This window comes from Ictidomys tridecemlineatus, chromosome 6, assembly GCF_052094955.1.
Source record: "Ictidomys tridecemlineatus isolate mIctTri1 chromosome 6, mIctTri1.hap1, whole genome shotgun sequence".
NCBI lineage: Eukaryota > Metazoa > Chordata > Mammalia > Rodentia > Sciuridae > Ictidomys > Ictidomys tridecemlineatus.
In genome coordinates this window covers 162,956,761-162,984,510 of record NC_135482.1, presented here as the reverse complement: position 1 = coordinate 162,984,510, position 27,750 = coordinate 162,956,761, and the positions used below count along the sequence as shown (strand labels likewise).

The following is a 27,750-nucleotide window of genomic DNA, read 5'->3' as shown; positions in this document are numbered from 1 at the left end:
AATGATTAAAAGTTCTCAGCCTTTCTTTAAAAAAAAAAAAAAAAAAAAAAAAAAAAAGAAAATGTGGTATAGGTACACAATGGGGTTGTATTCAGCTGTAAAGAACAACACAATCATGTCATTTTCAGGAAAATGGATAGAACTGGAGATGATTATGTTAAGCAAAATAAGCCAGACTCAGAAAGACAAGTATTAAATGTTTTCTTTCATATGTGGAATCTAGTTGTGGGGGAGGGAGACAACATTAAAGAGAGGGTGACAGAGAGGGTGCATACAATAAAAGTATATTACATGCCTGCATAGAATTATCAAAATGAAACACAATATTTTATATAATTAATATGTGATAATAATTATAATAAAGAACTTCTCTACTTGAAAAAAAATAAAAAAAAAAAAAAAAAAAAAAAGATGTCATAGTGGGACAGGAAGCTAACATTAGTCTCATCTAGACCAGGGGAAGTCTTTATTCAGCAAGGCTTGGATGGAATAATCTTGGCTTCTGCACTTTTAAAAGGTCCCCAGCTGATTCCAGTGTGCAGCTAGATTTAAAACTACTGATTTATTTAATCTTTTGTCCTTTAGGCAATGATTTGGACTAGACCTGCCATTAAAATGGGAATGGAGTGTCTTTTTCTATTTATTTCATAATCTTTCTTCAACAGATGTTTTTGATTACTTATGCTTGGGAGACTCCATTCAAACCTATTTTGATATGCAGCATGGTAGTGATTCAGAGAACTTCAGTTCGGTGTGATGGCACACACCTGTAATCCCAGCCACCTGGGAGGCTGAAGTGGGAGGATTGCAGATTCAAGGTCAGCCTGGGTAATTTTGCAAGACTATCTCAGAAAAAAAAGGTGTGTGTGTGTGGAGGGGACTGGGGCTGTGACTGTGAGCTAGAGTGCTTGTCCAGCATGCATTAGCCCAGTATTTGCCCCTCACACCATACCCCCCCAAAAAGGTCAGGGGATTTAGAACCATAAATGGGAGAATGACAGCAGTCAGTGGTGGTATGGGCACAAAAACCTGAATTGTGTATTGTTAGACTGAAAAAAACTTTTAACTATTATTTTTCTTCATTCTTATATATTCCCACTTCTGTTCTTATTAATAGCCTCGCTTTAGATTTTGGTGTTTCAAAAATGATAAATGGTCAGGGGGGAATGGGGGAAGAGGGAAGGATGGGAATGGGAAAGACAGTAGAATGAATTGGATGTAACTTTCCTATGTTCACATATGAATACACGACGAGTATGACTCCATCATGCACAACCACAAGAATGGCAGTTACACTCCATGTATGTGTGATATGTCAAAATATATGCTACTGTCACGAATAACTAAAAAGAACAAATTTAAAAGGAGATGATAAAATGGTCATATAATAACTGGCTGAAAAGAGATTTCTAAAAAGCAGACTGACATGAAGACAGGTAAATCTGGTATAAGTGGTACATACATATCTATTACTATCTGAGAGCCATTATGGGCTGAAACTAGTCTCAAAAATTATGGATTTTGATGCATTTATTGTACCAATGTTTCTTGAGCAGACTAAGTGCTGGGAATATGACAGTGAGCAAAACGACAGGATAATGGTGAGAAACCACAGAAATCATTTCTGCTATCAGAGATCCTATACTCTCATGGTGTGAAGTGAGATATAGCTAAACTGGGAAGTAGTATGAAGGAAAAGTAATCTCAGAATAAGTGGAATACTGTTACGAGTCCCATCCAGTGGGCAAAGCCAATCAGCAAGAACTTAAGAGCTGGTGGGGATATAGTCTGGGCCCCAGAGAGGGATGGGCTGAAGGTGTGTGGCTCTTGGGCTGGGTTTCTGGTTTAGGGGCTACTTGCAGTTTCACCTGACCACTGGCTTAAGAAATGATGGTCTTTAGGAAGACAGAGAGGATTCGGAAGTGGAACTTGACCTGAGGTCTCTGTTTTCTTGAAAAGAGCACAAGGTTTGTTTTAAATCCTGAAGTAGCTCAATGTCTTCCTTCAGCTGCTGCCGCATTTCTTCAGATTCATGAATTTTATTCTCTATTGCTTTGAAAAGAAGAATAAAGTGACTTTAGATTATTCAGTGGTTTCATGAGAAATAATGTGCTGTTTCTAGCCTCTTTCACTTGCAAGTATGTAGTCCACAATGCTTGTGCCTTGAGTGAAAAGACTAGAGTATTGTGAGTAGAAACTGGTTTCTTTCTGATGGCTTCCTCTTCTCATTCAGGATGGGATTCCAGCATTTATCACACATAAAGCTGGTAAGTCTTTAAGATTTTTATGAGTTTGTGGCAGAAAAAATCCCTATTGTTTATCTGTGAACACTTATATAAGTCACTTGCTATGCTATGTGCATTTGTTGAAAGTTGATAATTGGAGAGAGAATGTGGCTAGGATAAGGGCAAATCTTTCATAAAGAGGCATCCAATTAATGTTATATAAAAGCTTTTTGTTTTAGAAGTAGATTTTTATTGTGGAGTAAGAAGATACTGTTTCATAAGGCTTCAGAAATAAGACAATATAATTTTAAAAGCCTTAAAATTTGTTTTAAAATACATCATCTTTAGAACAACCACACACCTGCAATTAACTATATACATTATTAAGGCTAAATTAAGCTAGAGAATATCAAGTGTGGTGTCAAAGTTGAGCCTTTTCAGCTGATTCTCATGCAGTTCCAAGTGGTGTCTCCTGGTACCCTGCATCCCTGCACGGCACTATAACAGATGGACTCCCAACCATCCCACCCAGTGTGACAACTGACAGGTTCTAAACATGTAACTGTGTCATATGAAAGAGTAAGATAAGTCTCCCATAAAAATATTTTTAGAAGATTTTAAAGGCTACCTTAAATAAAAAAGAGAGATACTCTTATTAGCAGACTGAGAGATATTATTTGGGGTAAATTAAAAAAATTTTTTTTCTTGTTGCTTATAAATGTAGTAAGACTACAAATAGAAATGTATAATGTAAAACTCAAGTGTGAAAGTTGTGTATGTTTAGATAGGGATATGAACTATATGTTTTCTCAAGGAAAACCTAGTGTCTTAGTACCATTTCCTGACAAAAACATCTATAGGGCACTGTCTTGTGCAGGGTCAGGGGCAGCCATTCACATCAAATTACCTGAGAATCTGATCCCCCACTCCTCCCTGGGAGGTGCCCTGCACCACCTGCCTCCTGTGTGCAGCAGCCTTGACAAAGGTCAGATCACAATCATAAGTAGAAAGCCTTGAAGGCTTGAGCTTTCAGTCTGTGAGCAAGACTCAACAAGTGATTGGTCTCCCTCCTTTCAACTGAAATACCCCAAGTTTATCTTCTACAAAAACATCTTGACTATTTTCTTTCTTTCTTTAATGTATATATTTTAGTTGTAGGTGGACACAATGTTTTACTTTTATGTGGTGCTGAGGAGGGAACATGACTCATACATGCTAGGTGGGCTCTCTACCACTGAACCACAACCCCTCTAATTTTTTCTTATGAACTTTAGAATTATCCACAATGCCCCTCATAAAATATTAGATTTGAAGAGATTATATGTGTTGGGAAAACTAAACCTGACATTTTTTATTTTATTTTATTTTTTGTACTGGGGATTGATTGTACATGGGCGCTTAACCACTGAGTCACATCCCCAACCCCCGTGTTTTTATATTTTATTTCGAGACAGGGTCTTGCTAAGTTGCTTAGGGTCTCACTAAATTGCTGAGGCTGGCCTTAAACTCATGATCCTCCTGCCTCAACCTCCTGAGCTGCTGGGATTATAGGTGTGTGCCATTGTGCCACACACCTATAAGGCCTGTTGTTTCCTTTCTAATGAATTTCTTCTCATTAAACCCTAAAGTATTTGTATACAGGAAATTTGGAAAATTCAGCATTAAAAGAACAGACAAAAGAAATTACTACAATCCAATACCTATAAGAAACTGCTCTTTCTACTGAGTGCTGTTTTCCTGTGTGTCTATATATGTATATATATTTGTTTTTTTCTTCTGTGCCTGTCATACTGTTTTTGTAATGGGCTGTGCTATTTTCATTTAATAAAACAACATTCTTAAATGAATTTTATTACCTGTATAGCATCATACTATTTCAATCTATAAAAATTTTTGTAACTCACATACCTGCTTGAAAATTTACAAATGTGTCTTCAAACAATCTACAGTCAAAAAGTGAAGTCCCAATTTCTTCATACTCTGGAGAGAGAGAAACATTTTCAGTATTAATTTTAAATAATTCATGTGTGCAGTTACACTTCAGAAAATAATCCAAAACAGGAACTTTTGGAAATGTAGAATCAAAATCTGGGGTGGGCAGCTATCTGTGCTTTAACAAGTCCTCCACATTGATTTTAAAGCAAAAAAAGTTTTGAGAAGTGCTTGGTCTAGAGAAAATATTAGTTTTAGTTTTTTAATCTTGTCCTGTAGAACATATTCTTTCAAATAAGTATATATTTTACATTGCTGTCTATAATAGATAAAGCTTTCCTTTATGAAATAACTTTAGTCTGAGCTTACAAATTTTATTCTATAGGTGTTAAGAAAGCTAAGGAACTATGAATTTATACCTTACAAATGGAACTTCAGTTTTCCCAAGAGTTCTTCAAGAAACTTAAGAAAGTTTGTATTTAACTAAAACACACATTGATCAAAACATTTAAATTTCTTCCATACATTAAATTTTGAGTAAACATTATTTATAGAGGGCACTTGGTTTATTTAGGAAACAACTTGAGTTACATCAGTACTGTAACCTAACTGTTCTCAGCACTTAAATTCAGGTGCACAGGGGGCCACCATGTGGCTACCTTGGCTCTAAATGCACCCACACACCTGCGTGCACTCATGGGAACTACATCACAACTGTTAGGGCATTTGAATTAAACTACTGAATTTATCTACATTCTGTTGATTTATAATAGACAGTAGACCTTATACACAACAATTTTTATTAATGCAAAGGGAAAATGTTTTTTACCTTATTTCGTCTGTTTTATGTCTAGGTCTGTGAAAAGTCTCTGTACTGGGAAATTTAGTACCTGATTCTGAGGTAGTTTCATCCATGAGTCTTTCTTGAATCAAATGAAGTTTATCTAATATTTCTTCAAATAAGTCATTAAGAAGTCCTGCTTCCTTACATTTCTTAAGAAAAGGTGTTTTCACAATTGCATCTAATAAGGAAAACATTATTATAAGTAACGGTCTTATAGAGCAGCTAATCATACCACTTTATGGTTACTTCTTCAAACCTTGCCTAGTGGCTGATGAATATAATTAGTAAATAACACACAACACCTTTATCAGTGAATGAAGTGTTATAAGAGAAAACTTTGCTTATAATAACTATATAAATTAAGAAGAATTTCTAAAATTTAGCTTCAAATCCTTGAGATGACAACCTGCCCTTTTTTTTTGTCAATCACTATGTCATTTTCCTTACTAGCCAATGATTTTTTTAAGTTGTCAATGGATCTTTATTTTACTTATTTATACACAGTGCTGAGAATCGAACCCAGTGCCTCACACATGCTAGGCAAGCGCTCCACCTCTGAGCTACAACCCCAGCCCTTCATCTACAAAACTAGTGTGTGGGGTGGCACATTACTGGGTTTTGAGCTCAGGCAAGACTAGCTTCTTTATTAGGAAGTATATCCTCATATTGAGAAGCAACGCCCAATCCAACCCAACTTATTTACATGGTGGGGTGCTAATGGACTAAACGGCTGAAATACCGAAGAGTCAACGTTTTTACAAGTACTGGAGGCTGTGTAATAGCTGTCACTGAGCACAAACCTGGGGAGCCGCTATTCTTTTCTTTCATTGATTTTATGAATCTATTGAATGTTGTCGTCTCGGGTTGCTAAAGGGAGAGAAAAATCAAGATTGTACTGTTGGCATTTAATACATAAAAGCCAATTCACTGTGTATAATTAAATGCATTTTAATGGGAAAATGCATTTAATTATACAGGCCTTATATTCTTATGTAGATTTTTTAAAAAAAAGTTATTTTAGTTGTAGATGGACACAATACCTTTTTTACTTTTTATATGGTGCTGAGGATTGAATCCAGTGTTAGGTGAGCACATTACCACTGAGCCACAACCTCAGCCCTTCATATGTAGATATTTTACTTATAAAACAAGGTATTTGAGAAGTCTGTGTGTTTGTGTGTTTTTTTTTTTTTTTTTTTTGGTATTGGGGCTAGAACCCAGGGCCCCTTAACCACTGAGTCTCATCCCCAGCCTTTTTTGATTTTTTTGAGATGGGTCTTGCTAAGTTTCTGAGGCTGGGGGAGAAACATTTGTTTTTTGAGATAGTTATGTTGCCCAAGCTGACCTTGAGCTCCTGGGTGCAAGTAATTTTCCCGTCTCAACCTCCTGAGTAGCTGGGACTACAGGCAAGCCACCTCACCAGCTTGAGAAACACCTCTTGAATAATAGCAAATAGTAGAGGCTGCTGGCTCATATTAATTTGGCTTATATGAGCTGATGTTAATACTAGTTAAAATCCTGTAAGTATTTCATATACTTCATAGTCTAGAAAATTATAAGAATTACAAACAAGGTTATATTGGATCATGTAGCTGGGAAATATTGAATGTACCAGTGCTCAGCTATACCCTCAGCTCATGTAAGGACCTAAGCACTCTATAGTCAGATGTTCTAACTTGGTGTAAGGGGATGCTTTACAGAAGCTGTGGGAATAATGTCTCCTTCAGAACTTCCAGCTTCTCCTTACTAATTTCATCATTAAGAATTATCTAAAAGCTTCCTGAATAAGGGATTCTTCCCAAAAGGGCATCCTCAGGCGCAATCTCAGGTTTATCTAGTTAGACAACTCAAAGGAAGCTGCTGTCTATTCCACTGAGTTGGAAAGTGCATTTCACCTGAAATTTAGAATGGATTAAATAAGGACACTAAGAAATTTAAAGCTGTAAGAAAATTTAAGTCAAATTACCGGTACATGAATGCCTGTTGGGAGTCTTTTCTTCCTTCCTCGTTTTCTTTTTACTCCATCAGCTAAAAATATAAATCACTTAAGTTGGAATACATAAAGGAAAAGATTGACATATAAAATTTGGAAAAGCCAGAAGTTGTTACAAAGTCAAAAGATCCAGCAAACAGACTAAGCATTTTCAACATACAGAATAAAGGGCTTTTTTTTAATATTTATTTTTTAGTTATAGGTGGACACAATGTCTTTATTTTTATGTGGTGCTGAGGATCGAACCCAATGCCTCACACAAGCCAGGCGAGCACTCTACCTCTGAGCCACAACCCCAACCCCTAAAGGGCTAAGTTTTAAAATATAAAATGATCTTAGTGAATATGAAAAGGAAATAACTGAGTAGTAAAACTGGTATATGGAGAACTAACTCTTCAGGAAGCAGAATCACTGAATAGAAAAGTGAATAAAGTAGGTCATAGAAAACAACTGGTGAGGGGCTGGGATAGTGGCTCAGCGGTAGAGCGCTCCCATAGCATGTGTGGGGCCCTGGGTTCAATCCTCAGCACCACATAAAAGTGAATGGAATAAAGGTATTGAGTAAAAAAAAAAAATGGTGAAAAGATATACAAAGTAAAAAGTTTTCACATATCAGACTGATAAAGATGTTTAATATACAATATTTGCAGTGATTTGGGTAACTGTACCACAGATGAATCTCTATGGAAGATAATTAGCCACAGGTTATCCAGAGTTTGTTTATATTCTTTGAATCAGTAATTTTACTTTACAGTGTAGTTTGTGTGGAGGCAAAGATGTATGGGGAACAAGGTTAACCATGGTATTAAATGTAGTAGAAAATATTAAATACTATTAAATGTAGTAGGAAATAACCTACATGTCCCTCAGGCAGAGAATAATTCTATTGTATGGCTGTCTCATGGAATACTGTGCATAAGCACAAGTGTATAAGCTTATGCAGAAGGATCTTGAAAGTATAGCAAGTGAAAAAAGGAATGTATATTAGTGGTATGTTTACACAAACATTCTTTGGAAGAATTCAAAAGAACAAGTGTTTCCTCTGAGGAAAGGACTCATTTACATCCTCTTTTTTGTGGTGCCAGGTATGGAACCCAAGGCCTTGTACATGTCAAGCATACACTGAACCAATAGCCTACACCAATAGCCCAAGATTATCTGCTTTTTTTTTTTTTAGTTGATGTGCCTTTATTTTATTAATTTATTTATATGCCGTGCTGAGGATCGAACCCAGAGCCTCACACAGGTGAGACAAGCGTTCTACCACTGAGCCACAACCCCAGCCCCACATTATGTTTTTTAAAACTTACTGTTCTCTATCAGTAAACACTGATTAAGAGCAATCTCTTTATGGCATTTCCTCAGTTAAAAGGATAATGACTGAAAAATAAGGGTAGAGATACTGTTCAGAGAGTGCCTTTTGCCCCCATAAAATGTAGTGGCATGACACAGAACTAAGTCTTTTCCAGAGAGGTCCTGACTCCAGGTCACGGCGAACCTTCTGTATTTAGTACTGGTAAAACACTGGTGTTCTGAAAGTACACTGAAGGCACTCATGAATGAATGTACATCCCATAATTCCAGATAGGATCTATTCCACCTTAATTAAAATGAAATGCTAACCATGCATTTTTGGGAAGTTTTTATTCAGGGAGTATATGACACCTTACTAATTTTACCTACTGAAAATTCTAATATTCTTACAGGAGAGTAGTAGTCACAAAAGCCAAAACTTTTTACGGTGTCTAGTTTGGTCCTATCAGTATGGTGAGAACTGCTAGAATAGGTCTAATTCACCATTAAAAAAAAAAACTAGTCAAGCTAGGCATGGTGGCACACTTTAACTCCAGTGAGTTGGAAGGCTGAGACAGGAGGATCAAAGTTCAAGGCTAGCTTCAACAACTTAGTGAGGCCCTAAGCAACTCAGTAAGACCCTGTCTTAAAGGCTGGAGATGTAGTTCAGTGGTAGAGTAAGCCTGGATTCAATGTCATATCACATTGTGCACTGAGAAACTGACAAATTTTATAGGTATGTACAATTTTGACTCAAAACTTTGTATTTTAATTCAGTGAAGCAAGTAAATGACTATTCCATGTCCTATATAAATGTTTGGTTTTCTTTAAACCCACAAACTGAGATTGTAGAGACTTACCACTCTGAGCATTGGTTGGTGATCTGGGAGCATGTTGTTGGCATAACACCCTAAAAATATGCAATTCCAAATAATCATTAAATCTTTTAATAAACAGTTTTCAAATACAATGTCAATTTCCTTGTGATTTAAAAAGGTACTAAATTTTCATAATTGCTACTCTTTAAGTATTAACTTTTTAAAATATTTAATTTCCTGTTATACATGGACACAGTATCTTATTTTTATGTGGTACTGAGGATTGAACCCAGTGCCTGAAGTATGCTAGGCAAGAGCTCTACCTCTGAGCCCCTTCAGTGTTAAATTTTAAAGAGAAATGCTAAACCAGTGTAAAATTAACCCACATTAAGTGCGGTTGAGTCTGTTAGATATCTTCTCTGCCCTCTGAATCTTAAAAAGATTATGTTCTCTGAAGGAGTAGTTGAAGTCTTTGACAGTACTGGTTCATACTCAGTGGTTAGGGGCATTTGACTATACAAAGATACCTAAAGATCCAAAATCTTCTAAGACATGAAAATTTCCACGAGACTACACAAAGCTTGATTTTCAACAATACACAAAAGTGCACACATTAATTTATGAAAAATTAATAGCAGATTTCCAGATCTTATATCTAACCTACTAGAGATGAAGTGAGAACTGTGCAGATCCTGTTTTCTTCCTGCATTTCTTCTGTCTCAGTTGCAGCTACTTCTCCCTTCTTTTCCTATTGAGGCTGATGGTCAGGATGCTGTGCTTCCTCCCATCTTCCACGAGGTCCCACCTCCTCTATGCCACCTTCCCAGCAATACCCAGCTAGCCCCTCGCTTCCCTGCTTTAGGTTCTGGTAATCTCTGAGAACTTTCATTTCCCAAGTACTCAAGTTTCTTCCAAGCACATTTTTCATTGACTTAATTCATTAGCTCTGATATAAACTCAGTGAGTTTTCCCCAACTTCTTAAGAGAGTCATGACTTCAATTGCTTTTGTTTTGATCTTATGTTCAAAGTCTTTGTAAAAAAGTTATATAAAACGGGCCCTTTGTAAAGGTTAAAAAAAAAGTGAAATCTGAGCACAACCTATGAGTTTCTTAGCAAATTGAATATTAAAAAAAAAAAGTACAAAAGTTGAGCTGGGCTGTAGCGCATGCCTGTTACCCAGTGGCTCAGGAGGATTGTGAGTTCAAAGCCAGCCTGAGCAATTTAGTGAGGCACCTAGCAACTCAGTGAGCCTCTGTCTCTAAATATATATATATATATATATATATATATATAAAAATAAATGTCTGGGGTTGTGGCTCAATGGTTCAGCGCTTGCCTAGCATGTGTGAGATACTGGGTTCGATCCTCAACACCACATAAAAATAAATAAAGGTATTGTGTGTCCATCTACAACTAAAAAAAAAAAAAAAGTACAGAGGCTGTGGCTTAGTGGTAGAGCGCTTGCCTCTACCACTGGGGCACTGGGTTTAATCCTAGCACCACATAAATTAATAAGATATTGTATCCATCTACAACTAAAAAAATAAAAAGTACAGTCCTAATGTCTCAAGTGACAAATGTAACTTGCTCAGACTCATTTAAATTTATTTTGGAAACTTCTTTCAATGGCAGGCTTACCCACATTGTTTTAGAAGATATGGCCCCTATATCTGAAGATGAACTGGTGTGGTAAAGAGCAAGGGACTCAGGATCCCTGACACCCAGCTCTGCCACTTATCAACTGTGTGACCCAAGGAAAGTTCCTAAGTGGCCCCGAGCTTTATCTGTAAGTAGGGATAATAGTGGCTACCTCCCTGGACTGACTGACATAACATTAGTATAGCACTTTGAGTTTGCGTGGCAAAAAGTAGTTATTAAATAAGTTAATAAAAGTGCCTGGGACACTTAGGTAAGGGGATCCTACTCAGATCTGAGTAGCATTTTTAAAAAAATCACTTTATGAACAAATCTTACAAAAACTTTTTTAAAATGCTCTCATAATACCAATCCTATTACTCAGAACATAATACCAATCCTATTACTGGTATAACAGTGGAAATTACATTTATTCCACATACAAGACTGGAGACATCAACTGATGAGCCTGTGGCTATATAAGTAAAAAACTACTTCCTGTGTCAGAAAAGAACAGCTTTGAACTGGTCCCTATTTCCTGCTTCCCTTTAGGCCACTCATGCCACTATCACAAGTGATGCTTTTTACCAGGAAGGACAGGATGCAGGGAAACTTATAAAAGCAAAACAACCTTGTATTGTTTTTCTGTGATACTGAGAAAAGGTGTTATAAAGTTTAGTTCCCAACTGGGTATCCCCCTGTCTTGTCATTTGAAAATCAGTTATATAAATTTAGCTTTTAAAGTCTCTGTCTTAATTTTCTTATTCCTATCCCAATCCCCCAAACGTAGGTTTAAAACTGTTGTATTAAATACTTATAAATCCCTCGAGCTCCATCAGCCTGTGGAAATGCGTTGTCCTTTCTGGCACAGAAAAAGTGGTAGTTCTTGGCACAAGTTTTTAAGTCACATCCCACGGTGGCTCCTCTTTCACGACACAACGTGCATTTCTACAGAAGAATAGGTTTTACTAAATAAGATCCAGTTTTTCATAATCTTTGTTAAAATTTAAAAATATCATTAGATGTTATTTAAGCCAGCAGTCTTGAAAATTTCAGCAAAACCTCAACTAGTGAATGCTTGGCCTGGATTGTTCCATAATGATCCCATTAAAAGCAGAAAATGCTTTTTCTTTCAAAAATCAATGCCTTTTTAAAAGAGATTTCAAAAAATCAGAGTTGGCAAACTTATCCAGCTCGAGGAGGCTACTGGTCCTGAAGGGTATAGGAACCTGAGACAAGAGCAGCTCCTGGTGGCCTGCCTGGAATCCCAGGTAGTCATGAGGCTGAGGCAAGAGGATCCAAGTTCAATAAGAGCCAGTCACTTCTCTTAGATTCCTTTCTGGGGTAACATTAACTGTCTATAGAGTTGCTATTGAGGATAATGTGAGATAAAATAAAGGAAACTTCTTTGGAATCTATGTAGTAGAGCTTCCCCCCCCTAAAAAAAACAAACCAAAAACTCCAATTGAGCCATATTTTTCTTAGTTTAGCTTATCTGATCCCTTGCTTTTATTTCTCAATCTGGTATTTTATTGAAGGTGGTGTAGAGATGGTTAGGCAGACACTGTGTGGCCCCAGAAACCTGAGTGGTTTAGGGAATCCAGCTATGACCAAGGCTGATTAGGATCATCTTCTGGCTGAATGACTGGTGGCCCAGTAAGACCATCTTGCAAAACAGATGGCTCACACGATTCCCCAACATCAGCACAAGCAAACGTGTAAATAAAGACAGTTCAAATGTAGGTGAGAAATAAGATTAAGATAAAAGTTGGGATTCCAAGTCAGACCATAAAAGAATGAAAATTTAATTGGGGGGACCAAAAACTCTCCCAAATAAATTTTAAATGGATTAACACTCTAATTATGAAAGCAAATTAGGAAATAAAGGGGAAAGAAAAAAAGGATGGTGTGTGGTAAAGGAAGGCTATCTAAGGAAGGTAGAAAACCCAGAAGCCACAAAGAAAAAGACAGATCTGACTATATAAAAAATTTAAACTTTCATATTTATGGCGACATATACTATTTGAAAAATTTAAGACAAGGAAAAAGATGGAAAGAAAAATGTTTGCAGCCAGATGCGGTGGTTCATGCCTGTAATCCCAGTGGCTTGGGAGCCACAGGCAGGAGAATTCAAAGTTCAAAGCTGACCCCAGCAATTTAGCAAGGCCCTAAGTAACTAGCAAGTCCCTGTTCAAAATATAAAAAGGGCTGGGGATGTGGAGCAGTGGTAGAGAACCCTGGTTTCAATCCTTAGTACCAAAAAAAAAAAAAAAAAAAAACAACAAACAAACAAAAAAAAAACCCACAACAACAAAAAATGTTCAAAGAATATTAGACACAAGGTTAAGATAATCCTCCACAGGAAAATGGTAACAGGCAAATCCCAAAAGAAATACAAATGGCAATAAACATTCATTTGCTTAAAGTCTTTGCAGATGTACAGTATTTATTGTAGCTCTGATGTGGCAGACATTGTTGAAGGATAAGGGGTAAGACAGTGGACTAAGTAGAAGGTACCTGTCCCCATGAAGTGTATATTCTAGTGAGGAGGGGGTACAATAATTAAATAAAGCAAATTTAATAACATCTCATGGTGGAATGGGGATGTAGCTCAGTGGTAGAGTGCTAGAGTGCCTGCCTAGCATGTGAAAGGGTTAGATCCCTGGCACTGCAAAAACCCCCAAACAAAAATATAAAAACACCTCACAGAAGGGTTTATGCATTGTATCTAACTAAAATAAGACAAATGACAGTGTCATTGGGTCCCTACTTCAGATTGGGTGGTCAGTAAAGTATCATCTAAGGTGGTAATAGAGAAGGTTGGAATAATAAGAGCTCCTGGCCTGCAAGAAAGCAGGGAGAAAGATAGTCTAAGCAGAGGCTCTTCATCCTTGTGGCAAGAATGAGCCTCCTAATGGGCAAGCTCACCAGAAAGGCAAGAGGAAGGCCTCTTGTTACAGCAGGTGAGTGGGCCGGGGGAGAGTCTCATAAGGGCAAGGTCACGGAGGGCTTACAAGCCAGAGTACAGCAAAGTAATTTTATCTTAGTTTAAGGGGAACATAAACTGACCAGTATTTTTAAGAGATCAATCTGCTGTATGGAGAATGAGCCAGGTAGGATGGCAGGAAGAAATCAGGATATCAGCAATCTTCAGCCACCTTTGAGAGAGCTAGACCAGTGATTTCAGTGGATTAATAATGCCAAGACAGAAGTGGGTAGACAGTGCAGTATGTCTAGGAGGATTGCTAATGCTAATGGGCTTGATGTTGTGCAGGGATGTGGTGAGGGAGAGATCATTCTTAGACTTCTGCTTTGGGTAATGGATGAATCGCGGTGCTACTTACTGGGGTGAAGAAGGAATAGATTTGGATGGGGTGGATTGTGTTATCAGCCAACTTAAATATAAGATGCTTTTGTTATCTATGAAATGTGTCAGGTTAGTAGACTGGAATTCTAGTGAGGGGACAGGGCTGGAGATACACAGCCAGGGCATGGGGGAAGAAGTAGCCTGAAAAGTAGAAGACACCTAGTGTGTGTGTGTGTGTGTGTGTGTGTGTGTGTGTGTGTGTGTGTGTGTCCAGAAAGGCAAAAGGGCCAGGTGCAATGGTGCATGCCTGTAATCCCAGCATTCGGGAGGCTGAAGCAGAAGGATCACAAGTTCTAGGCCAGCCTTAGCAACTTAGCAAGGCCCTAGGCAACTTAGTGAGATCCTGTCTCAAAATAAAAAATAAAAAGGGCTGGGCATGTGGCTAGGTGGTTAAGTGCCCCTGGGTTCAATTCCTGCCCCCCACACCCCACCAAAAAAAAAAAAAGGGGTACTTCAAGACACAGAGTGTGGACAACTGGGTGAATACAGCTGAGAGGTTAAATAAAGGTAATCGTCAACTTGGTTGGGAGGTTGGAGCAAGGAGAGGTTTTAAAGAGAGATGACAGGATGTGAAACAGGAAATGTAGAGGGTGGAGGGTGAAGCAAACACACAAGCAAAGTGATGAGGAACCTTCTGATATTTGCAGCCATGAATCTAAGTCAGTCACTATATTTGTGGGTTTTCTCCATCTCTTCAACTGCTCAAGTGCTGGTGCTACTGGGTTTATGCAGACAATAGACAGGTTCACCCAAGGATGGGACTTTGCCAGGGGAACAAGGAAGTGGTGCAGAGGGGTGGTGGGAGAGGGTGGTTGGGGTCTGGAAGACACTGCAGAAGTGGGCCATGGTGATGAGGTGTGGCCACAGATTGCAAAAGGAAGAACTCAGGGGAGAGTAATGAGACGGGTGGCAGAGGCCCAAAGAGAAATAATGTTCAATCTCTCCAGTGACCAGGGAGCTGTGAAATGAAGTTTTCTATACTTGGCAAAAATAAACAAGAATAGTGACACTCATTTTTGTCAAACTTTCTTTGACCATTTTGTCAGTTCATGTCCAGCAAGAGAAAGGTCATCCCCACACATGGAATAAGAGGCCTTCTTTCATCCACTATACAAAGAAGTATAAATCAGTACAACCTTTCCCAGGGGACAGTTTGTCAGCACAGTTCTTTTTTTTTTAATATATATTTTTTTAGTTATACATGGACACAATATCTTTAATTTGTGTATTCATTTTTATGTGGTGCTGAAGATTGAATCCTGTGCCTCACATGTGTGAGGCAAGTGCTGTGCCACTGAGCCCCAGTCCACAGTTCAACATTTTTACAGGAAATTCTGACTCAGCAGTGTCATTTCTAGGAGTCTGCACTACAGAAATGCTCAAGCAAGCACACAAGGATATATATGCAAAGATGTTTGTTGCAGCATTACTTATAGCTGGGAGTTTTCAAAGAGCAATGTATGTAACCCTTACTGCAGGACGCTGCTGATGTTGACATTTTACAAAGAATAAATGCTGGTTCTTTGTCATTAATCTTACCATGATTGTGGAAGGATGTGAGGCACTCATACTTATTATCTTGCTTGCTAAGCTGTGAGTGCCTTTCACAGGAAGTCTGTGGGCCTAATGGACCCAGGAGGAGAACCCCTCAGCATTCTGTCCTTCCCAGATAGCCCCCTGATGACTTTGGCGCCAAGGGTAGATCCTGATAAGTTATGGCTGCCCCTGGCAACTGATGGAGAAAGACAGTTTAAGATCAAATTAGAATTCCAGAGGCTTCTTATTTCATGTGTGAGGATGAGCTTTCTCTTTTGCTGGATATGAACAAAAAAGTATGATGCTCCAGGTACTACATGCAGCCATCCTACAGCCAGAAAGGGACAAGTTGATGCTGGGGACCAGGAAGGCAGGGGGAAGAAAATGGGCCCCTGATGACATCATTGATGTACTAAGGTTGGTATTTTCTCTGGTTAAACATCCTCCTTGTTAAAGCCAATCTGAACCAGGGTTTCTTCTACTTACAGCCAAAAGCATTCTGATTCATATCAACTTTACTAAGCAGCCTGGTAGTTTATTTTAAAATACTAATCTTCTGGGCTGGGGTTGTGGCTCAGTGATGGAGTGCTCGCCTAATATGTATGAGGTACTGGATTCAATCCTCAGCACCACATAAAAATAAATAAATAAAATAAAGTCATTGGGGCTGGGGTTGGGGCTGGGGTGTAGCTCAGTGGAGGAACACTTGCCTGGCACATGTGAGGCACTGGGTTGGATCCTTAGAACCACATAAAAATAAAATAAAGGCATTCTGTCCATCTACAACTACAAAACAACAAAATTAAAAAAATAAAGTCATTGTGTCCATCTGTAACAAAAGAAAAAATATTAAAAAAAACATTAAACTTCTTCAGCTCTCTAAAATGCTTACCTATCTCTAGTTATCAATTAAATCACTTTGTTTTGCATGCAACCCCAAGAGTATGGTCATCCTGTGTGAATAATAAAATCATTTCTACTTACCAACTTTCTTCCTCTCTGGATTTCTTTCTTTACTGATTCCACATCAAAATTTCTATCAAAATTATGTGGATCATGATCCTCACATTCCACAAGGGCTGAAGAATACAGCTGCAGATAGGAAAACAAACAACAACAACAAAAAAACGAGTATTCATAAAGTAGTATTGAAAGCTACAGGCCAGAAAATGGTACTAAGAAACACTCACCAGGAGTGAAAGATGGATTAGAGGGTAGAATAGTGACCACTTTTCGGGGTTAGAAGCAGACCACAAGTCACCCTGCTGCTCTGGGTGTGATCCTGCACCCCAGGCAAATTTTATATTATGTAACTCTGACTCCCATTGGCTAATTGGACCTGGGTGGGCCCTGATGCCAAGTTGGACCAGATTCTCTATCCTTGGAGTGTGGAATAGGCTCTGAGCAATAGTGAAAGCGACACGATTTAGTATGCAGAGAAATAAAAGCAGAAATAAGGACATGAGAAAGGATACTCCTGATAGCTTCCCAGCTCTTACTTCTTTGACCTGCCTGCATCTTGGCCTTCAGGAGCCTTGAAATGCCCTGTAATCTCGTTAAAAATGTTTTCATATTTAGGCTGGCTCAAATTTCTGTGGGTCACTTGAATTAAAAGAGTCCAACCTACTTTCTCAATTGAAGATCACTATGTCGCACATATTCAAATAACAAAGGGCATAAAAAACATACGAGAAAAATTTTTGTGACACTGGCATAGGCAAAGATTTCTTACAAAAAGCGGAAGCCATAAAGAAAATTGAATAAATTGGACTTAATCAAAAACTTCTTGCTCTTTGAAAAATATTGCTGAGAAAATAAAAAGACAAGCCAGAGACTGAGATGTATTTACAATACACCTTTGTTTTGTTGTTGGTACTGGGAACTGAACTCAGGGGCACTTTACAACTAAGCACCTCCAGCCCTTATTTTTTATTTTCAGACAGGGTCTCACGAAGTTGCTGAGAGCATTGCTAAATTGTTGAGGCTGGCCTTGAACCTGTGATCCTCCTGCCTCAGCTTCCCAAATTGCTGGGATTATAGGCATAATCCACCATCACACCATACCTGGCTATAATACATCTAGCTGACAACGTACACGCATAAAGAAAAAACTTAAAATTCAATAATAAGACAAATTAACAATGGGCAAGGATGGGGCTGTCACTCCTTGGTAGAACACTTGTTTAACATGTACAAGGCCCTAGTTGCTGGGCTCCATCCCCAGTATCACCAAAAAAGGGGCAAGATTTGAACAGATATTTCATAGAAGATTCAGTGAATAGTGAATTAAGCACATGAAAAGATGCCCAATATCATTAGTTCTCAGGCAAATTAAAACCACAAGATATCACTCTATGCCCAACAGACTGGCCCCAATTTTAAAAAACTGATAATATCAAGTGTTGCCAGTGGCACATGCCAGTAAATCCCAGTGGCTTCGGAGGCTGACACAGGAGGATCACAAGTTCAAAGCCAGCTTCAGCAACTTAGTGAGATCCTGTTTCAAAATAAAAAATAAAAAAGATATTTCAAAATACATTCTACTGTCATGTATAATTTAAAAGAACAAATAAAAACATCTAAAAAATAAAAGTTAAAAAGGGCTGGGGATGTGGCTCAGTGGTAAAGTACCTGAGTTAAATCCTCAGTACAAAAAAAAAAAAAATAAGACCAACTATGGATGAAGATGTGGAACAAATGAAACTCGAGACATTGTTGGTAGATGTGTAAAATGATAACTTTTTTTGTTACCAAACTCAGGGCCTTTTGTACTGTAAGCAAGTATTCTACCACTGAGCTATCTATTCCTAGCCCTTTTGAGACAGGGTCTTCCTATGTTTTTTTTTTAATATATTTATTTTTTTAGTTATAGGTGGACACAATATCTTTATTTTTTATTTTTATATGGTGGACACAATATCTTTATTTTTTATTTTTATATGGTGTTGGGGATCAAACCCAGCGCCTCATGTATGCTAGGCAAACACTCTACCGCTGAGCCCCAGCCCCAGCTTGGGTCTCCCTATGTTGCCCAGGCTCTTCTCAAACTTCTGGTCTGAAGCAATGCTCTTGCCTCAATCTCCCGAGTAGCTGGGACAAGGATATACCACTTTGCCTGGCTCTAAAACAATAACTTTTAAAGTCAAAAGCACACTTATTTTATGACACAGCAATTCAACCGCTAGAAATTTAGTCAAAAGAAATAAAAGCATTATTTCCACATGAAGACATATTATAAATAGTCTCAAACTGGAAATAATACATATGTCTATCAACAGGTGAACAGATAACAAATTGGGACATATTGATATACTATGAAAATATAAAAGGAAAAAATACAGTCATCTCTCAGTATCCTCTGGGGAATAATTCCAGGACCTACCCTCATTTAGATACCAAAATCTTCCAGTGCAAAGTCTCTTATATAAAATGGTACAGTATTTGCATATGACTTATGTATATCCTCCCATATACTTAAAATCATCTCTAGATTGAATACAGCATCTAAAATAATGCTTTGTAATTAGATGAAATACTATACTGTTTTTGTTTTTGAGACAGGACTATGGGCATGTGCCACCCCGACAAACTTCAAAAATTACCGAACAATTTTGAAACTCATAAAAGGCCTAAATTGAAGAGACAGACCCTATTTTTTTAAAATACTTTTTTTTTTAGTTGTTGATGGATCTTTAATTTATTTATTTAGATGTGGTGCTGAGAATTCAACCTAGTGCCTCACTCATGCTAGGCAAGTACTCTACCACTGAGTTACAACCCCAGCCTGAGAGAGATCCTATTAATGGATAGAAAGATGCATATTATGAAGGATCTAATTTTACCCAAATTCATCTATAAATTAAATACAACTCTAATCAAAATTCCAATGGGAATCTTTGTGAAATCTGAAAAAAAAAATCTCAAAGTTCAAAGCACCAAAATAAGAGCCAAGGCTTATTTTATTTTTCTTTGAGGTACTAGGGATTGAACCCATAGCCTTCAATGAACTAGATCCTTAGTCGTTTTAATTTTGAGACAAGATATCATTAAGTTGCCCAGGTTGGCCTCAAACTTATTATCTTCCTGTCTCAGTCTCCCAAATAGCTGGGATTGTAGGCATGCACCACTGTGCCCAGTTAAGAGCCAAGACTCATGATAAAGCCATAATAATTAAAACTCTGTTGCATCAGCTCAGCAATTGCACCAGAAACAGATCCTTGCAAATGAGATTTGATACTGTCAGCATCCTGGGTAAGTGTAAAAGTTCTAGAATTAGACTCTTGAGAATTTTGGCTGTCATTTACAGTTGTGGGACCTTGGGAAAGTGACTTAAATCTCTCAGTGACTCAGATGTTTCATCTTTAGCTTAGGGAGAGTAACGGTTGCAGAGGATTAACATTTCAATGTGGGTAAAGCTCCAAAAACATTACCACACACATACTAAACAACAGTTATCATTACTTTGAGATGTTGTTTTTACTTAAAATAAAAAATAGAAGATATACATTATTCATGAATGATGGTATGACAGCTGGTGTGAATAATGAATGGTGGTATGACAGCTGGTGTAACTTGGTGGTGGAGTGCTTTCTTATCATAATGGATTCTATCCCCAGAACCACAAAACAGACAGACTGGAGAGAAAAATTGTCAATTATATGGAAAAATAAAATTAATTTCTACTTTATGTAATAATAATATTTCAGTAAAATTAAGAAACTAATAAGAAAAGCAAGATTTTAAAACTTATGGGGAAAAAAAGGATCTTAGCAGAAAACAATTTCTTTGGTTAAAAAAAATCTCACCAATTCTATAAAGGAAAATAATTATGACTTTAACTGAATTATGAACTTCTGACAGAAAATGCTATAAATAAAATTAAATAACAAATAATAAAGCTTTACTATTTTTAATGAATACATATAAGCGAAAACAACATCTCAAAGATAAAACATAAAGCCTACTAACACCCAATGCACAGATATAGAAAATACAATGGACCATAAGCAGGAGAATTGATAATGCAATCCCTAGGAATGAGGGAGTGCAAGAGAGATACTATTTCGGGCCGGGGTTGTGGCTCAGTGGTAAAGTGCTTGCCTAGCATGCATGAGGCACTGGGTTTGATCCCCGATGTCACATTAAAAAAAAAAAAAAAAAAACAAATAAGATGAAAGTATTGTGTCCATCTATAACTAAAATTTTTTTTTTAAAAAAAGATATCATTTCATGTGAATTGAGGGGAGAAAAATGATAACCTCATAATATGAAATACTGGTAATGAATAAGAGAAAAATACTCTGAAACAACAGTGTAAGTCAAATTTGCTACAATGTCTTTGGAGAGTAATTTGGCAAATTTAGTGAAGTGAAAACACCACTTCTCTGTTCCCCAGCAACTCCACTCTTAGCTATATTCCCTAGACAGAGAATTCTCACATGTATGAGGTGACCTAGATAATTGTTAGTCATAGAAAGAAAACTGGCAAAACCTAAATGCCCATTCACAGGTGAACAGAGGTCATGCAATGAAACACTATTTAAAATGAAAGACTTACAACTATGTTTGGCATCATGGATAAATCTAAAACAAAATTATATCTGGGTGGAAGGTCTACAGATGTCTGTTATAGTTGAAATCTTTCATTAAGTTGTTTTTTTTTTTTTTGTGTGTGTGTGTGTGTTTTACTGGGGATTGAACCCAGAAGTGCGTTAGTACCAAGCTACACTTCCAGCCCCTTTTTAAAATTTTCATTTTGCGACAGGGTCTCCTCCCACTACACTGCCCAGGCTAGCCTCAAACTTGAGATTCTCCTGCCTCAGCTTCCCAAATTGATGGCCTTATAGGCATGCATCACTGTGCCCGGCTTCATTAAACTATCTTTGAAGAAGCTTCTTCATCATAGTTCTCTTCATGTGTTTGACAAGTTATAAATAAATAAAATTAAATGTAATCATAAGATAATAAGATCTGAAACCCTTTAATGTTAGAAAACTATGTGCCACAATCTTCACTTAAAAGCCCAATGGCCAACTCCTCCTTAGTCCTTGTATTCAAAGCACCATTTATCTATTCTGGTATGTCCAATCCTAAAACGACTCATGTAGTTTCATGTAAGTTTTCAAGTAACTTACCAAACAACATTCATGAGCAGCTATATTCTCTGATTGTGCAAAGTACAGGACACTATACTCGAGATCTTTGGGGCAGAGTGCACATGTCCTTTTTTCCATCTTTTCTGCAACCTGAAAGATACCTATAAGTAACATCCCTGGTGAGAAATGGAAAAGTAGAATTTCGTCATCTGGACACATCCTCCTCCAGTCTTAAAGTAGAAGGCCAGTTCCTTATTTTTATAGTCTCAACTCCCCCAGAGACAAAGAATTGGGGACCCAAAAAATATTTTTTAGTTGTAGTTGGACACAATACCTTTATTTTATTTATTTTTATGTGGTGCTGAGGATCGAACCCAGTGTCTCACACGTGCTAGGCGAGCGCTCTACTGCTAAGCCCCAGCCCCAACTTATTTTATATATATTTAAATGGGTTAAAGAAAAAAAATAATTCATTTAAAATGTCTAAAAATGAGGAAAATCTTCATTCAAGAAACACAACCATGAAATTAAGCAGAAGCAAAGTTCTCAAAACATTGCCTTGCCCATAGCAAGCTCTCAATAATAATGACTGTCATTACAAATCAACAACAAGGATGTATTCAGGAAACAGTGTTCTGGTTAACTATCCAGAACAAAACACAAATCATACCTCTAATGTCATACTACATTCAAAAACAAATTCTGGGAGAATTAAAAAAGCAAATGAGTTATGTAACTTTGTGTGCTTTAATTCAACATTATGATTAGTCAGGAAAGAGACATAAAGGTAGGAATCAGTTTTTTTTAGGAGAGGAAAAGAAAAACAACTAAGGGGAAAAAGCTGGGAAGAGAAGGGAAGAGGCAAAGAGAGGAAGCAAAGAGCCAGTTGTTGGGAAGATTCCAACTAGAGACAGTTAAGAGGCAAGTTTCTCTAATTTGTTAATTTGCTATTATTTTGGCCACAAGCATGAGACTTTGTCTTGCTCCTTGCAGATTCTCATCCTCTTATTCCTTTGTTTTTTCTAAGTAGAAAACTGCTTTTAAGATGAGTGTAGTGGGGCATGCATGTAATCCCAGCAACTCAGGAGGATGAGGCAGGAGCAACACAAAGTTCAAGGTCAGCCTGGGCAATTTAATGAGATTCTGTCTCAAAATGAAAAGAAAAAAGGCTGGTAATATAACTCAGTGGTACAGCATCCCCGGTTCAATCACTAACACTAGCCCCTCCCTGCCAAAAGAACCCAAAACTGAAACCAAAACCAAAAACCTTACAAAGCACAGGCTTCAGAAAGACAGTGTCAGGCAGTTACATTATTAGTGCTAAAATTCCCTAGACTGTCACGTTTCCCACAATAATATGTGACACTCTGTTATAGTTTGGATCTAGAATGTCTCCCAAAGGCTTGTGTGGTGAAGGCTTGGTCCCCAATTCAGCAAGGTTCAGGGATGAGACTTTTGGGAAGTAGTTGGGACATAATGGCTCTGATTTAATCAATGGATCATTGATGGGTTCATAACTGAATGGATTATTGGAAGGTGAGGACATGTTATATAGGGGTAATTGAGCAGAAAAAAGCCACTGTGAGAGCCCGTGAGTCTTACCTTGAGTTTAATCATTGGTGCTGCAGACACACTCCAGGTCAGTTCATAGCAGTGTGGTGACCATCTCTGTATTTTCACATCTCGCTATAGGAGATGGGGCCTGGTTGGAGGAAGTAGGGGTATGCCCTAGAAGGGTATATCTTGTCCCAGGTCCATTTCTTGTGCATTTGCTCTCTCCTCTTCCTGTCTGCCTGCCATGAACTGAGAAGCTTTCCTTAGTTGGACCCTTCCAGCATGATGTTACTGCCTTGCCTCAAGCCTAAAACAAAGGAGCCAGCTCACCGTGGATTGAAACTCTCTAAAACCATGAGCCAAAATAAACCCTTCCTCCTTTGTTTTTCTTGGGTATTTTGTCACAGCCGGAAACTGACTAACAGAAGCTGGGGCTGTAGCTCAGTGGTAGAGTGCTTGCCTAACACATATGATGCACTGGGTTCGATCCTCAGCACTACTTAAAAATAAATAAATAAAATAAAGGTACGGTGTCCATCTACAAGGGACATCTAATATATATGTATATATATATTTAATATATATACATATATTAAAAAAACAGTGTCTGACAGACTATGCATCTACTCCTTATTGTATAAGAGTTGGACACTTTTTTTAAGGTCCTCTTTTCTGTGCACAGCTGAAGGTCACCTGTAGACAGATGTGCTGCATGGGCTGATATCCAAGCAGGGCCTCCAGCACTCACTCTGGGGGCTCTGTGCCCCATCTGATCTGCACTCCTAAGTATTTGGGCTCCTAGGACCCCGGCATGTGAGAATACAGAGGTGGTCACCACACTGCTATGAACTGACCTGGAGTGTGTCTGCAGCACCAATGAATAAACTCAAGGTAAGACTCATGGGCTCTCATAGTGGCATTTTTCTGCTCAACTACCCCTATATCACATTTCCTAAAATATTTTAGCTCTTCTAGTTCATTTATTCTTCTAGTCTGGAGGAAGGATGTAATTGGGAGAGTTTGTCACTTTGGGGGCTCTTACATAGGCAGGCAATCCTTCACTATCTTAACTCTCTATATACATTATTTGGAACTTCTGGACCAAGTACATTTAGACAACTTGGTCCCTTAGCCATCTGAAATCAGGAACTATGTAGATTCAGATAGATTGGATACCTGTAGGTGTGTCATGGGTGTTTGGGTTTTTAGGGACCAGCCCATTGGTCTCTATTAGTAGCTGAGGCTAAGAACAGTAAAGATCAGCAGAGCCCCCCAGAGTCATCCTAGCAGATTTAGCAAGCCTGTGGACTCAACAGATTGACCTGACAGATCGGTAAGAAAGGGTCTATAGAATGAAGCGGCAGAAAAATTATAAGAAACTCAAATCACAGCAATGCTCCAGACTCTCCAGCAACCTGCAGGCCCACCATACCTGGGAACAGCTTGCTAAGGCTTCAACTTCTATAGGCCTATCCTCCCCAATCAATGCTGCTCTACCTAGAGCTGGTCTTAAGCCCATCAGACAAGGGCAATCCACCACCAGGCAGAATCTGGGTGTAGCCAGGTAGGTGGCCAAGGAACACATTCTGCCACTTAATAAAGGAAACAGATGGAATGAGATCCACTAACCTTTAACATTCATTTAAAAACCCCTTCTAGTAGGATATATTGTTATATGGTTATATTGTTGCCCTAGTTTGGGGCCCTTTCTGAAAAATGCTACAACATCTGTGTTCTGGGGGTTTGAGGCTGTCTATGCTTCCTGCTGAAGTCATTGTGGTTGAATTCTTAACTTGTAACTAACTGCAAATCCTGATTTATCACCAGGCCATCTCAGTGAATTTCAGGATGATCAGCAGAAGGGCAGCCCAGAACAGCTTCTTACTAAACAGCATTTTTTTTTTTTTTTTTTTTGCTTAAATTACACTGTGTTTGTACTATCTGCAGTCAGCAAGTCTTGACTAACACTTAAATTCCCATGACTTGTGTGCACACTCGTGTGTGCTGTTCTGGTGCAAGTGTGGAAGATGTACCTTGCCTGCTGTTTTCTGAGTCCATTCTGATAAGCTCATGTCCTTGCCTCTGCTTTCTCTATCACGACTGTGCTCCAGTCCTCCTGATACTGCCAGAGTGATTTATCTAAAATGTATAATCTGAGATTGAGGGTGTAGCACTTGCCTAGCATGTATGAGGCTCTGGGTTTGATCCTCAGCTCTATAAAAAATAAAGTGTCTATCTGCACACATTTTCTCATTACCAACAAAGCAGAAGCCAAATTCCTTAGTGTTATAAACAAGCCCTTTCATTCTTTTGACAAATATTTGATGAGGACTTCCTATGCCCTATACTACAAAGCAAATAGTTCTAGGCACTAAGAATATAGAAAAGATTTAATGTATCAACTTTTTCGGAACTTAAATTCCAGTGGCAAAGAAAGACATTAAATAAAATTTTCCCCTCCAGACAGTGGTAAGTCCATAGAGAAAGAGTAGGAAGAGGTAATCAGTAATCAAAGACTGCATTTTAGACAAGATGGGCAGGCAAGGTTCAGGAAATAGGCAGACATTTAAGTGTGGTGGGGAAATGAAAATGGGACAATATGTGGATGAATTTTCCTTACTGAGGGAACAGCAAATATAAGGATACTGAAGCAGATTTGGTAGCTTACTGCCTTACACAAGGCAGCAGGGGGTGGCAGTCATCAAGATGGGTAAAGTCAAATCAGAAAAGAACATGGGGTGAGCTGTAATGGGAGACAACTAGAACAGGAAAAGTGCCTTGCTCTACAGGCCTGCTTGTATGAAAGGCTAGAAGAGAAAACGGGAGCCCAGTTGTCCAGACAAGAGACAATGACAGCCTGGGTGTGGATGGAGTAATGGAGGTGTTTAAGAAGTAGTCAGGCATGAAACAGATTTTGAAGATAGAAGTAATTGGCCTAACTGATGTGTTGGATGGGGTATGGGGAAAAAGGAAAGGTGCTAAGGATACCACTAAAGTTTCTGACCTGAGCAACTGGATGAATGGAATGGGGAAAGCTGGGGGCTGAACAAGTTTGCAGTGTAGGGAAGACAAATTCTCTTAAGGATGTAGTTAGTTTGAGATCACTGCAGACATGGAAATTGGTTTAAAATCCTGGAGTTTGGGGAAGATGTCAGGAAAGAACATCATCTCTCTGTCTTCTCATTTTGCAGTCCATATACATACGTATTAGTTGAATGAAACAGTCAACTGGTTGGCTTATGGTTGCCATTTGTTTTATGGTTTGATGCTCTTATTTGTGTCCTCTTATTTGTCTTTTCCACTTATGGCTGATTCTTATCCTTTAGAAAGTTAAGACCATGCATCCCCTTCTCTATAAAGTTTTCCTTGGACATCAGGAGAAGTTAGGGGCCTCTCATTTGTGCCTCTGTGGTGCTGACTACTTCTAACTAAAGTTGCCTCTTAACATCCTCTGGAGTAGGGACTGCCTAGTCCTTATGACTAGCCCTGAGCCTGGCAAATCGCAGGAGCGCTACAGGTGTTGAAGGGAAGAGGCCCACTCAGAACACTCATTCAAGCTGAGGGCCCAGGAGGACTGGAGCAAAGGAAATGGTGTCCAGTCACGTCCTCTACGAGGTCTTTCCCAGCCGCTTCCTGAGACTCAGCTGCCAGTAGCGTCCCTTCCCTGCGGCCTGTTTACTCCAGCTTCCCCGCAGCAGGGCAGCTCTCCTGCGGCAGGGTTTTACCAGTGGGTGGAATCTCACTTGGGAGTTTCAGTTTCCCTGAGTTTCGGTCGCTTGCAGTCAGTGAATCAGAGCCAGGAGCACCTGGTCCACTGCTCCCCGGTGAAATGTCAGCAGGCCAGAAGGAGAATCAAAGCCACTGCAAGTAGCCGCACGCCGCCCTCCCCTTCTCCCTGGACCCTCTGTGCAAGCAAGCGCGAGTGCAGGGCAAGTTCGTCCCGCGGGTCCCTGGCGGCCCTGAGCAGGCCGAGAAGGGACTCGGGTCCCCGCGCGGCTGCAAGGCAGCCCCGGCCCAGCCGCCCGCACGGTACTCACCGGTGGGGAAGGGCAGCCCGTCCTGCACGGGGTGCACCTCGGGGCCGCCGGCGCGGCGCACGGACTCGGCCCGGGGCGGGGATGCGTGGGCCATGGCCGAGACTGCGGGTCCGGCAGCCTGTCGGCGGTGGCCCGTGGCGCGCTCCCGGAAGTCCCGGCGGCGCCCTCGCTTCCTTAACTCCCCGGAGCCGCCGCAAGGAAAGCTCGAGCCGAAGACCCAGGTTGGCTGTGGGGAGGGGGGTTTCTCGCAGTTTTCCAGGTCTAATGGTTATTTTGGTAGGTTAAACTACAACAACAACAACAAAACCCAAACAAATAACAACAAAACCCCAGGAACGACTACATATGCCAGTGCCCCTACCCCCCTCCCACAGCTGCGCTGTTCTGAGGTTCTTCTGAAACTCGTTCACACCATTTGGC

The 27,750-nt window shown here is 39.1% G+C and overlaps 1 protein-coding gene across 3 annotated transcripts; it reads right to left on the bottom strand.

The window, feature by feature from the left end:
• Positions 1-184: 184 nt before the first annotated feature.
• Phf11 (PHD finger protein 11) lies at positions 185-27,687 on the bottom strand. Of its 3 annotated transcripts, none has more exons than XM_078016031.1 (10): positions 27,331-27,687; positions 21,779-21,915; positions 16,629-16,736; positions 11,556-11,689; positions 9,148-9,197; positions 6,968-7,029; positions 5,802-5,868; positions 5,048-5,179; positions 4,134-4,205; positions 185-2,052 (listed from the first exon to the last, which is right to left on the bottom strand). In XM_078016031.1, exons 1-10 carry the CDS (start codon positions 27,422-27,424, stop codon positions 1,898-1,900), a joined length of 1,011 nt encoding a protein of 336 aa, XP_077872157.1. In that variant the 5' UTR covers positions 27,425-27,687; the 3' UTR covers positions 185-1,897. The 3 variants fall into 3 exon arrangements, with proteins under 3 accessions (XP_077872157.1, XP_021585438.1, XP_040137478.1); XM_021729763.3 differs by having other exon boundaries at positions 21,779-21,900; XM_040281544.2 differs by having other exon boundaries at positions 21,779-21,889.
• Positions 27,688-27,750: the final 63 nt, after the last annotated feature.

Coding starts and splice junctions, on each gene's coding strand:
- Phf11 (XM_078016031.1), bottom strand. CDS start 27,424: ATGGCCCACGCATCCCCGCCCCGGGCCGAGTCCGTGCGCCGCGCCGGC. Junction 7,030..9,147: donor ACCAACCAATGCTCAGAGTG/GTAAGTCTCTAC, acceptor TTATATTTTTAG/CTGATGGAGTAAAAAGAAAA. Junction 5,869..6,967: donor CAACAGGCATTCATGTACCG/GTAATTTGACTT, acceptor CTCTCCCTTTAG/CAACCCGAGACGACAACATT.